General features: G+C 39.3%; 1 protein-coding gene across 1 annotated transcript in view; it reads left to right on the forward strand.

Moving 5' to 3' along the window:
• Nucleotides 1-13,520, forward strand: part of SNX9 (sorting nexin 9) — a 123,281-nt gene that overhangs the window by 84,350 nt on the left and 25,411 nt on the right. Inside the window, exons 7-9 of the mRNA XM_030809896.1 lie at nt 84-168; nt 3,632-3,757; nt 3,871-3,988. Coding sequence (XP_030665756.1) covers nt 84-168; nt 3,632-3,757; nt 3,871-3,988 — 329 coding nt within the window. The remainder of the gene's footprint in view (nt 1-83; nt 169-3,631; nt 3,758-3,870; nt 3,989-13,520) is intronic.

Below are 13,520 nucleotides of genomic sequence, written 5' to 3' on the forward strand. Positions count from 1 at the left end.
TAAATTAAGTAAATGTGGACGAGAGTTGTAAAATTCTTACAAGAAAAGACTTAAGACTGACGAACATTTATGTTCATGATTAGATTTCCTGGATTTGCAAAACCTGGCACGGAACAGTATTTGTTGGCCAAACAACTAGCAAAACCCAAAGAGAAAATTCCCATCATTGTAAGTTTGTTTATTTTTGTTTGCTTTCTTTCTGATTAAGCTCTTTCTTATACTGTACCTTAAGTGAGTTATTCATCTTTTGGAAAGTATTTTTAAATATATTTAATGCCCCAAATAACTGATAATATATGTTAGTGTTGTGGGAGTACTGAAGATAATTAACACAAATTAATGCCTGTCATTGTTTATTCTTTATCTTTCAGACTTTTAGTATTGAACAAACACTCATAAAACATACTATTTTGATCATTTTTTTCTAAAGTGTCTTGAAGTGTATTTTACATACTGTTTTTCCTGCCAGCCCTATATGTTTAACTGATGAACTCAATTCAAATATTTATGTTTCTTCCCTTGTAAAGTGCATGTATGTTATCAGAATAAGGTGCCCTTTCAGATATATGGGTAATAGTGTTTTTTTCCAGTAAACCAGCTGTCAAGTCGAGATAAGGAGCTACCAAATGGAAGCTGGGAGTTAAGGACATCATTGAGAATATCTGTCTTAGAATTACTTGGTTATTGCATAACGTAACACAAGCCCTTTGGTTTCATTCCACATTTTGATTGGTGATAGATTTTCTGTCTAGGTGATATTTAGTTGTAGATTCCCAAATGAAATTCTGGAAAAGAGAACTGTAGCTATCTTCTGATCCTATTGACCTAACCCTGTAACAATTAGATTGGGAACCTGAAGTGTTGAGTGTTCTCACCCTGGACTCAATCAAGGATGAGGAAACATCTGGTCTTATTCCGTAATCTTTGGAGACTTGATAAAATTGCAGGAATAGTATTAGATTCTCTAATTACTTGTGCCTGCATGTTTGAAAAACTCCAAATCTTGGAAGCCTCCAGGCTGAAGAACTGTAACCAAGAGCCCTTTTTATGCTTTTTCCCTCAAAGCAAATTTGGGATAATTAACTTCCGAGCAGTTATATTAAAGATTTTTTTTTTTCCTGTTTTCTCTGGACTTAAAAAAAAAAAGTGAACATGTACCATTATTCTTTTCATGACATTTAAAACTCCTCAAAATCAAGAGTGCACAGCTCTGTCTCAGTTTTGTTTTTTTGTTTGTTTGTTTAAGACAGAGTCTCACTCTGTCACCCAGGCTGGAGTGCAGTGGCGCGATCTTAGCTCACTGCAACCTCCGCCTCCCGGGTTCAAGCAATTCTCCTCCCTCAGCCTCCTGAGTAGCTGGGATTACAGGCATGCACCACCATGCCCGGCTAATTTTTTTTGTATTTTTTAGTAAAGACGGGGTTTCACCATATTGGCCAGGTTGGTCTTGAACTCCTGACCTTGTGATCCGCCCACATCGGCCTCCCAAAGTGCTGGAATTACAGGCGTGAGCCACTGCGCCCGTCCTGCCTCAAATTCTTAAAGGAGACTTTGTCCCAGGCATGCAGTGGTGGTACAGAGCTAGGGGTTCCAGCCTTTCATTGACCTGCAAGTTTTAGGTAGAACTGGACCCATGCACCCAGTAGGCAGGTCTGCCTTTGTGGGCGTCTATGCATGGAAGAAGCTGAGGAAAGCCACCATGTCTTCAGAAGGCCCAGAGAAAGCAGAGACTAACTCTTTGCTCTAAAAGTGCAGTAACCTTGCCCACAACTCTTTGCTCTAAAAGTGCAGTAACCTTGCCCACTCATGAAACAGAGCCCCGTGAAATTGGGCCCTAGCCAAGCACAGTTGCCGCTTTCGGCCCACTCACTGAGGGAGCTCCCGAAAGTCATCTCCTCTGCAGCTTTCAGCTAGTTTCTTGGATCTGGGCTCTCTCTGAGGGCGTTATATTAATTTGTTCTCAGAGATTTTAGTCTCTTTTTAAACTACTCTTATCCTTGGAGTAGGTCACCTTCCTGACCTAACAGCCTCTGAACTTTTATATCCCAATCCGCTTTTCGCATCTTCCTCTTAAAAAAAAATTAGGACTGGGTATACCTTTTTTTCCTTTTTATGTCTGTCTGGCCTTACCTCTCTGAGGTCTCAGCCTAAACAAATCTCTCTTCCTTTAGCGCAATCTGCATGATTTTTCTCATTTTCTTTTTACCTTCTTACTGTACTTTTTCAAGTCTGCAAGAATAAAACCTGTTCCATAAATTATTTCATTCTCCTTGAATCTCTGAATGAATCTGAGTGAATCTGCTTCCTGAATAGTGGTCCTTTTACAGTCCATGTGTTTGTTTTTTCATTCTCTTCTTGGATTATAACTCAATTATTTTTCATTTTCAAGCCAAGAAGGTAGATAACATTCTCAGTATAATAAGGACTTCTCTTGCTCTGAAATGTGTTTTGATAAGAGCTACTGTCCTAACAGTCTGAATCTCTGGAATCTGTCATTGTGATCAAAGTTTATGAAATGAATGAGGCAGAACCAACTTGAGACTGTTGGTGACTCAGGCAGTGGTTCCAGAAGCCTGTACATGAGCTCCAGCATCCAGGTTCCTCTGCAGCTGCCCCCATGGCCTTGGATGCTGTTTTAAATAAGATGAAAAAACCAGGTTTGGGACAGCAGATCTATTGTCACCTAGCAGAAATGATCCTCAGGCTCAAAACTTACACACGAGGTCTCTACACCCCCACATAGAATTTAGCTGCCTTCCCTTCCTCACCTCCCACCACAGCTAAAACCCCAGTGAGTCTAGTGTAAGCCTCGCCTGAATTTGTGAACTTTTTGCCCTAGTCACAGATAGAAGAGAAGGCCAGTGGGAAAGGAATGCAGGCCTACCCTCTTTGGGCAAGCCTTGCCCAGGTGGGCGTGATACCTGGGGGTTGGAAGTGAGCCAGCCCCACTGTGCTTAGGCACAGCAGTCCATGGGAAAAAACAGCCTGGTTCTTGCTTTTAAGACGTAGTACCTCCCCCTCCCCCCACCCTGCCGCTAGTAGTAAAACAATGGCTATCAGCCTCTGGCCAATCTAATTAATCGCTTCTATGAGCCAGAACAATGCTACTCAAAGTATTGTCCACAGACCAGTTGCCCATCTGAAAACTGCTTGTTCCTGATCCACCATGAGATAGGTACAGAACATGAGAATATTTAGAAAACTTGAGGACAATTTGGTATTGTTGAAAAATCAAAATGTGTAATGTTATATTTCACCAAACTATTAGTCTGTGATAGATTCGAAAATTTTAAAAGCTAGTCCTTCATCACATGTAGCTTGAGACAGCTAGACTAGAAAGAAACATTGTGTTATAACCAGCACTCTCCTTGGGAGAGGGAAGCTGGTGTCTCCTCTCCATGGGCTGAGCGACCCACATGGGAGCAGAAGGGTTTCCCACAGGTGTGGTCTTTAAACATAATATCTAACAGGAACAGAAACCATTGAACCATTTATGTACCTTTCAAAGACGAACAAGAATGACCCTCCAAAGGACTTCTCATTCTGAAAAGAATTACTTGCTGATTCACATCAATTGTATTTATTATTTTTCCATGTAACAAAATTACTTCTTTCTGGAACATTGGCATAGGTTGGAGATTATGGCCCAATGTGGGTTTATCCTACCTCTACATTTGACTGTGTGGTAGCAGATCCCAGGAAAGGCTCCAAAATGTATGGTCTGAAGAGCTACATCGAATATCAGCTAACACCTACTGTAAGTATCCATGTTATCAAAAGCAGAATCATGTTTAGATCACTGATTGCAGCTTTTTTCTTCATTTTCTAGAGTTGGCATTGGTAACCTTTTCTCTTTCCCTTATTTTGTAGAACACTAATCGATCTGTAAACCACAGGTATAAGCACTTTGACTGGTTATATGAGCGTCTCCTGGTTAAGTTTGGGTCAGCCATTCCAATCCCTTCTCTTCCAGACAAACAAGTCACAGGTGAGTGTGTGTAATGCTAAACCCGGGATGACAAATAGAAAGACTCCAGTCAGATTATCCTCCTGTAAGTCAGTGATGGCATTTTCCATCCTGTAGAGCAGCAGGATGCAGGAGTTGGAAACAGTAATTAAATACAGCTATGAAGAGAGAACCATCGCATGTTGTACATCTATCTGGAAGTTGCCTAAACGTCTAACAAGAGTGTTTAATGTGCAAATCGCAGGTCTTGGTATGTGTCTTGAATTCCAGCAGTCATTGTCTTCATTGCTGTACCCTTTCTACAAAAGAAATGTGTACATTTAAAATATGTGAAAAATGACACCTGAAAAAATAGAAATAATTCAAATAGCCTAAAATGGAAATAAAAACGTATGACCCACATGATGCAAACAGGTTATATAGATAAGCTGCATTATTTCATTAGATGAGTAAGCACTGGACAGAGAAGCCACAGAACTGCTAAGTGTTAATGAAGGAAGAAGCTGCCTGGTTTTCTACTTATTTTGATTATTACCCTCTCCCTTTTCTTGTTTTTTAAAAGTGCCATTTTCTATTTATTTTGATTATTACCCTCTCCCTTCTCTTGTTTTTTAAGTGCCACATTCCCTCCCCTCCCCTCCCCCGCCCCCGCCCCCAAGAATCTTTTGGTAAGTAACCCATGCTGTTACTAGAGCACCTTGTAAGTATACAGGGCACCTTGTAAGTATACAGGTAGAAAGGGTTTGTTTTTGTGTCAGGGAATTGTTTTTGTTTTTAATCTCCAGCCTAGGGTAGACTCTGCTACTCTACGTAGGCACTGAGGGACTCAGCATGCGTGTGTTAAAATAAAGGTTGTGTGCCAGGCGCGGTGGCATCCCAGCACTTTGGGAGGCCGAGGCGGGCGGATCACGAGATCAAGAGATCGAGACCATCCTGGCTAACACCGTGAAACCCTGTCTCTACTAAAAAATTAGCTGGGCTTGGTGGCGTGCACCTGTAGTCCCAGCTCCTAGGGAGGCTGAGGCAGGAGAATGGCATGAACTTGGGAGGCAGAGGTTGCCGTGAGCCGAGATTGCACCACCGCACTCCAGCCCAGGCAACAGAGCGAGACTCTGTCTCAAATAAATAAATAAATAAATAAATGTTGTGAAGAAACAGACTTAAAGGTTAGACAGAGTTTTAGTATGTCGCTAGAAAATGTTCACATACATGAACTAGCGAAAATAGAAAGGAGTGGATTGTGAGAGGAGTTGTTCAAAGGTCAGAGCCAGAGAGGCCTGTAAGAGATGTGAAAGAGATGCTGAGATGCTCACCTGAACCTAGGGAGAAGAAACATGGAGGGCTGAAGGAAGGGTTCTTTCCCCAAAGGTCAGGGAAGACCAGAGGCGGTGGAATTCTCACTGCACTTGGCAAGAGTCAAGATAAACAGTTCAGGGAGGGCCTGCGACTTCACAGCCAGGTGGCAGTGCCAGATGGAAATATGTCAGCACTGCCGTGGAGTTTGTCCCACGCGTTCCTGGACACTTCTCGAGTGCCTCTCGTCTGTCCTCACAGATAGTCATTTTCATCTTTACTTTATAGATGAGGAAACGGAAATCCACAGACATTAAACAGGTTCCCCTCTCTCTTGCTGACAAAGGAATTTGAATCTGATCCCACAGCTTACTCTGTTTCTGTTAAGACGTAGACTGACTAATCTTTCCCTAGAATTAGTATTCATACAATGAGTAAATTATTCTCCTTAAAACATTATATTTTACTTTGTTTTATGTTTATTTTTCCCTGAAGTGTTTTGTGGAGATGGAAACTTTTGTTTTAAAAGAAGTTTTGATTTTGATTTTGATTTTTTTGGAACACATTTCAAAAATTTCAAATTGTCATAGCAAAAGTGAAAATGGGGCTGCTCTACTGGGTAGATAAACACATCTCCCCAGTCCCCTGGGTGACACTTGAGTGGTCCCTCATGGTGCTGGGGCAATGGAGTGACAGCCAGACGGCCGTGGGCTGCTGCTGCCTTCCGCCCAGAGGCGCTGACCGAACCCCTACTTCTAACCCAGTTCAGACACTCCCTGTACCTCAGCCCAGTTCAGATACTCCCTGTACCTCCTTTTTGTCATCCTTATTGCTTTCAATCACAGTTTTCTCTTTAAAAATACAGATTTCTTTCCATGAAAACTTCATTTCTGCCATTTAAAATTATAGTCTATTTCCTTGAATTTTGTACTCTCCTTTATCAACTTGGTTAGCACAGTGTGTGCTCCACAGTGTTTAAATCCATGGGTTAATGGCCTGTTTCAGGCTTGTAAGAAATTCTCATATCTTTTAGATTTTAATACGTTGTTTATTCTGAATCGGATAATTCAGTGTTCTTTTAAAGCTTCAGGGAGTCACGGTTCTCCTTCCATACTAAGATTTGTTTAAAAAAAAATAAGTTCGGGCATGCAGCCAGGGAGGGGAATGTCATAGAACAGCAAGAAAGCAGCAGCCCCTCGGTGTGAAGAAAGTTGAGCTTTGATTCACTAACTGGGATATGAGCCAAGGAAGCCAAACAGCACAGAAGGGCTCTATTTCCCCCTCTCACTTGTTTGCCTCCTGCCTGGGATGCCCACAGATCATTATTATATAAGAACTCCCCTCTCACTTAACTACGGGAGAAAAGAAAAAGGAATGCTTAGTAGATGATGCTATGACATTCCTGTGGACTCAATAATTAATCCATGAAAAAATGTACAGTTAACATTTATTTGTTTAGAGATTTTTGTTTTTTATGGAAATAATATTGAATGAATATAGTTTTATTCCTGGTACCAAACTGATATATTCATATACTTAGTGAAAACCTTAGTAAGGTTCATGGAAAACAGGGAAATAAAAGTTCCTCTTTTTTTCTAATTATTTGCAACTTGGTCTGAAAATTCTGCCAAGCATAAAATAACATCTGAAGTCATAAGCTTAGAGATAAACCAGCTATGTCAGAAAAATTTTCACAAGAATAATTTTTGAATAAAATAAGGATCACCAAATTTCAACCAGTGATTGGATAATGAACTCTGGGTACAACTCACCTGGCCATAATGGGGAGTTCATCGTATCCCAGGTCCAGACTGGCTTTCCGGCCAGGAGGTGAATTGTCTTTTTTCTAAGGCACAAGGCTTTGTTTCTGCTTAATCTACTGCTAGTAAATGCAAAGTTTGCAATGCTTTAGTACACTGATGGTGTCTAAACTCATTGTTCTGTTCAAGTCCACTTTTTAGGTAATAAAAGTTTTTGATATGTAGGTGCATAATACTATCTATATTTTATTTATTTATGTATGTATTTTTGGAGATGGTCTCGCTCTGTCACCCAGCCTGGAGTGCAGTGGCACAATCATAGCTCACTGCAGCCTTGACCTCCTGGACTCAAGTGATCCTCCCACCTCAGCCTCCCAAGTAGCTGGGATTATAGGTTCACGCCACCATTGCCTGGCTTATAGTCATAATTTCTAAAGGAAAGTTCAGGTTTCATTTTTAAAATTTTATTTTTAAACTTAGGTACAGTAAATTCACTCTTTTTGGTGTACAGTTCTGAGTTTTGACAGCTACCACAGCAGTCTTGCAACCACCACTACATTTCGTGATACAGAACAGCTCTGTTACCTCCCCAGGTTCCCTCGTGCTGCCCATCCCCCTAGTCCTAACCATGGCAACAGCTGATGTGTTCTTTGTGTTCATAATTCTGCGTTTTCTAGAATGTCATTATAAATGGAAGCATGCAGTGTATAGTCTTTCAAGCCTGACTGCTTTCATTTAGCATAACACATTTGCAATTCATTTTGTTGTGTCAATAGTTTGTTCTTTTCGTGGCCAATAGTATTCCAGTGTTTAGATATACCATAGCTTGTTTATCCATTCACTCATTGAAGGACATTTGGGTTTCCAGCTTTTGGCAATTATGAATAAAGCTGCCATAAACATTTGCATACAGGTTTTTGTATGAACGTAAGTTTTCATTCCTCTTGGGTAAATAAGAGTAAAATGACTGGGTCATTTGGCAAGTATATATTTAATGTTTAAGAAATTGCCCAACTGTTTTTCAAAGAAGCTATACCATTTTGGAATCCTCACCAGCAATATATGAGAGTATCCTTAGTAGTTCCACATCCCTACCTGCACTTGATAGTGTCAGTTTTTCCTCATTTTAACCAGTCTGATAGGTATGCAGTGGTATCTCAGCATGGTTTTGATTTGCATTTCCTGATGGCGAGTGGGGTTGAGCATCTCTTCATGTGCTTATTTCCCATCTATAGATCTTCGGTGCGGAAGCGTCTGTTCAGATCTTGTGCTCATTTTTTATCAGTCTGTTTTCTTGTTGAATCCTGAGATTTTTAAAATATATGTATATATTTTCTAGAAACAAGTTCTTTGTTAGATAAGTGATTTGCAAATAACTTGTCGCAGCTGTGGCTTGGCTTGTCATTTTCTTTTTCTTTTTTTTTTTGGAGACAGGGTCTCACTGTCATCGCCCAGGCTGGAGTGCAGTAGCACCATCTCAGCTCACTACAACCTTGACCTCCCGGGCTCAAGCAGTCTTCCAGCCTCAGCCTCCTGAGTATGGGACTACAGGCTCTCATCAACACTTCTTGTTAATTTTTTTTATTTTTGGTAGAGACAGGGTTTCACCCTGTTGCCCAGGCTGGTCTCGAAGTCCTGAGCTCAAGCGGTCTGCCCACTTCGGCCTCCCAAAGTGTTGGGATTAGAGGCATGAGCTACCACACTAGCCTTGTTATTTTCTTAACAGTGTCTTTTGCATAACAAAGGCTTTTAATTTTAATGAAGTTCACTATATCAGTTTTTTCTTTCATGGACTGTGCTTGAGGTGTCACGGCTAAGAGCAATTCGCAACATTTTCTTCTAAAGGTTTTAGGCTTTTCATTTAGGTCTTTGATGCATTTTGAGGTTATTTTTGTATAAGGTGTGCAGTGTGATAGAAGTAGTACATTTTTTTTTTTTCACATCGGGATATCCAGTGGGTCTCACACCATCTTTTGGAAAGACAGATCTGTTTTCCATTTATTAGAAAGATGTTTGTAAGAGAAAAAAAATCATTTGATTATATTTGTTGGTTTATTTCTGGATTCTTTTGTGTTCCACTGATTTATGTGTCCATCGTTTTCGCCAGTCCTACACTGTCTTGACTTGTATAGCTTTATGGTAAGTCTTTAAATCAGGTAGCGTGAATCCTCTAACTTGGTTCCTTTACAAGATTGTTTTGGCTATTCTTTTTCTTTTGCCTTTCCTTGTAAATTTAAATGTCAGATTGTAGATATTTATAATCATGCTGGAATTTGTATTGGAACCACAATGATTCTATAGATCAATTTTCACATCTTGATATCTCATCTTCTAATCCATATATAAAAATATATCGGCCGGGCGCAGTGGCTCACGCATGTAATCCCAGCACTTTGGGAGGCCGAGGCGGGTGGATCACGAGGTCAGGAGATCGAGACCATCCTGGCTAACACAATGAAACCCCGTCTCTACTAAAAATACAAAAAATTAGCCAGGCAAGTTGGCGGGCGCCTGTAGTCCCAGCTACTCAGGAGGCTGAGGCAGGAGAATGGCGTGAACCCCGGAGGGCGGAGCCTGCAGTGAGCCGAGATTGCGCCACTGCACTCCAGCCTGGGCGACAGCGAGACTCTGTCTCAAAAAAAAAAAAAAAAAAAAAAAAAAATATATATATATATATATATATCATATATATGCTATATATATGTGCTATATATATGCTATATATATATCATATTTGATTTTCATTAGGGGTTTGTAGTCTTCAACATACAGATTCTGCATACATTTTGTTAGATTTATATGTAAGAATTTCAGACCAGGCGCGGTGGCTCATGCCTGTAATCTCAGCACTTTGGGAGGCTGAGGTGGGTGGATCACCTGAGGTCAGGAGTTTGAAACCAACCTGGCCAACATGGCGAAACCCCATCTCTACTTAAAAAAAAAAAAAAATTAGCCAGGCGTGGTGGCACACACCTGTAGTCCCAGCTACTCAGGAGGCTGAGGCAGGAGAGTCACTTGAATCCGGGAGGCGGAGGTTGCCCTGAGCCAAGATTGCACCACTGCACTCTAGCCTGGGCGACAGAGTTAGACTCTGTCAAAAAAAAAATATATATATGTAAGAATTTCATTGGAGAGTTGTATTGTAAATGGTACTATTTGTTTTTTAAATTTCCGTTTTCTAGTTATGTATTGCATATAGAGATATGATTGATTTTTGTATATCCACCTTTTATCTGTGGCCTTGCTAAACTCACTCAGTAGTTCCAGGAGCTTTTTTGTGGGCATGGATTCTTTGTTTTTTTTCTCTTTTCTTTTTTTTTTTGTTTGAGACGGAGTCTCACTCTGTTGCCCAGGCTGGAGTGCAGTGGCGCTATCTTGGCTCACTGCAAGCTCCGCCTCCTGGGTTCACGCCATTCTCCTGCCTCAGCCTCCCGAGTAGCTGGGACTACAGGCGCCCGCCACCATGCCCAGCTAATTTTTTATATTTTTAGTAGAGACGGGGTTTCACCATGTTAGCCAGGATGGTCTCAATCTCCTGACCTCATGATTCGCCCGCCTCAGCCTCCCAAAGTGCTGGGATTACAGGCGTGAGCCACCGCGCCCGGCCCTCTTCTTTTTTAATGTAGACAATCATGTCAGCTTGGAATAGAGAGTTTTATTTCCTGTTTTCCAATCCATGGGCCTTCTACTTCTGTTTCTGCCTTATTGCACTTGCTAGGACTTCCTGTATGCTGTTGAGTAGAAATAGTGAGAGCAATCATCTTTGGCTTATTCCTGATCTTAGGGACAAAGCATTCAGTCTTTCGCCATTAAGTGTGATGTTAGCTGTAGGTTTTTTGTTAGATGTGCTTTTATCAAGTTAAGGAATTTCTCTTCTATTTCTAGGTTGCTGAAAGTTTTTGTTCATGAATAGATGCTGAATTTTGTCCCATGTATTTTGTGTACCCATCGAGTGATTGTATGGCTTTTCTTCTGCTATTAATACAGCAAATCACATTGATCAGCTTTCCACTGCTGAACCAGCCTTACATGCCTGGAATAAACCTCACTCGATGGTGATAGATTATTCTTATATATTGCTGGATTAAATTTGCTAATAATATCTGGTTGAGGATTTGGTTCACGGTGGTTACTGGTCTATAGTTTTCTTGTAATTTCTTTGGTTTTAGTATCAGGGCAATGCTAGTCTCATAGGATGAGTTTGGAACTATTCCCTCCTTTTTTATATTCTGGAAGAGATTATATAGAATTGATACTGTTCTATAAATGTTCGATAGAACTCACCACTGAAATCATCTGGACCTGGAGTGTTCTTTGTTGGGGAGGCTTTAACTATGAATTTAATTTCCTTCATAGCTATAGAACTATTCAGGCTGAGCTTTGGTAGCTTGGGTGCTTAAGGGAGTTGATTTATTTCATATAAGTTGTTAGGTATAGCTTTAGAGTTGCTCATAGTATTTCTTTGTACCTTTAAAGATGTTAGGTCTACGCCTTCATTTCTGATTTGATCATTGTCACCTCTCTCTTTTTCTTTGGTTTTATTGATTTTTATTTTTCTCTTTTCTATTGTATTGTTTCTGCTCTTTTATCATTTCTCTCCATCTGCTTGGTTTGAGTTTGATTTATTCTTTTTCTAGTTTCTTAAACATAGAAACTTAGATTATTGTTTTGAGATATTTCTGCTATCACAGGCATTAAATGCTAAAAACTTTAAGCATTGCTTTTGCTGCATTCTATAAAGTCTACTGTATTGAGTTTTCATGTTCATTCAGGTCAAAACATTTTCTAATTTTTCTCAGAAGTTCTTATTTGATCCATGGGTTATTTAGAAATAAACCTATATCTCAGTATCCATGGGAATTGGTTCCAGAACCTCCCACAGATACCAAAATCCATGGATGCTCAAGTCCCTGATATAAAATGGTATAGTATTTGCATATAACCTATGCACATTCTCCCGTATATTTTAAATCATCTCTAGATTAGTTATAATACCTAATACAATATAAATGCTATGTAAATCATTGTTATACTGTATTGTTTTGAGAATAACAAGGAAAAAAGTCCATACATATTCATTATAGAAACATTTTTTTCCCTCAAATATTTGCAATCTGAGGTTGGTTGAATCCATGGATGCAGAGCCCGTGGATACAGAGAACCAACTCTGTGTTTAATTTCCAACTATTTGGCCATTTCCCGAATTTTTTTCTTTTGACCTCCAGTTTTATTATGTTCAGAGAACATACTTTGCATGATTTTCAGTCCTTTTACATTTATTGAGACTTATTTTATGGCCTAGCATATGGTCTGTCATAGAGAATATTCCATGTGTGCTTCAAAAGAGTATGTGTCTGTAGCAACTGGGTGGAGCGTTTCATTCATGTCAGTTAGGCTGGGTTGATAGTGTTATTCAGATTTCTACATCCTTGCCAATTTTCTTTCTAGTTCTATCAATTATTGAGTATTGGGTATTGAAGTTTAACATTATGATTGGTGGACTATCTCTCCTTTTAATTCTGTCACTTTTTGTTTTATGTATTTTAAGTCTCTCATTAGGTAGACATATACAGTTTGTAATTTTAATATCTTCCTCATATAGTGACCCATATCATGAGCTGTTCCCCATTGTCTCTAGTAAGATTTCCTGTGTTAAAGTGTACTTGTCTAATATTAATATAGCCACTCCATTTCTGTTATAGTTACTGTTTGGTACATCTTTTCCCATCTGTTTACTTTCAGTATATGTGTGCCTTTGAAATTAAGCTGTTTCTCTTATAGGCAAGATAGTTGGATCTTACTTTTTTATCAAGTCTGACAATCTCTGCTTTTGATTGGGGTTTTTAGGCCATTTGTATTTAATATAATTATTGACATGGTTAGATTCACATTTGCCATTTTGTTATTTGTTTTCTGTGTTTGCTTTTTTTTCCCTCCTTTACTGCCTTTCCTTTGTGTTAAATATTTTACGGTGTATTGTTTTAATTCTTCTCATTGTTTAAACCAAATTTTAAAGTTATTTTCATAGTGGTTGCCCTAAGGGATATAATACGCATCCTTTTTAACATCACAGTGCACTTTAGATTAATATTAATTCCAGTGAAATATAGAAAATTTTCTCCTATATAGCTTTATTCCCTTCCCTCATTTATGCTGTTATTTTTATATATATTACATCTGTATGTTATGAATCCAACAACACAGTGTTGTAATTACTGCTTTCTACAGTCTTTTGTCTTTTAAAGACGCTAAGGAAACAAATTAGAAAAAAATAGATCTATAGAGTCTTTTACATTAATCCTTACATTTCTGGTGCTGCTTATTTCTCTCTGCAGATTCAAGTCACCATCTTTAGTAATTTCTTTTTAGCCTGAAGGACTTCCTTTAATACTTCTTTTAATGCAGGTCTGTTATCAGTGAATTCTCTCATTATTTATCTGGTTATGTCTTTATTTTTAGAGGATAGTTATACTGATCTGGCTCTGTTGTGTCAAGACAGC

The sequence above is a fragment of the Nomascus leucogenys genome, chromosome 3, assembly GCF_006542625.1.
Source record: "Nomascus leucogenys isolate Asia chromosome 3, Asia_NLE_v1, whole genome shotgun sequence".
In the NCBI taxonomy this organism is placed as follows: Eukaryota; Metazoa; Chordata; class Mammalia; order Primates; family Hylobatidae; genus Nomascus; species Nomascus leucogenys.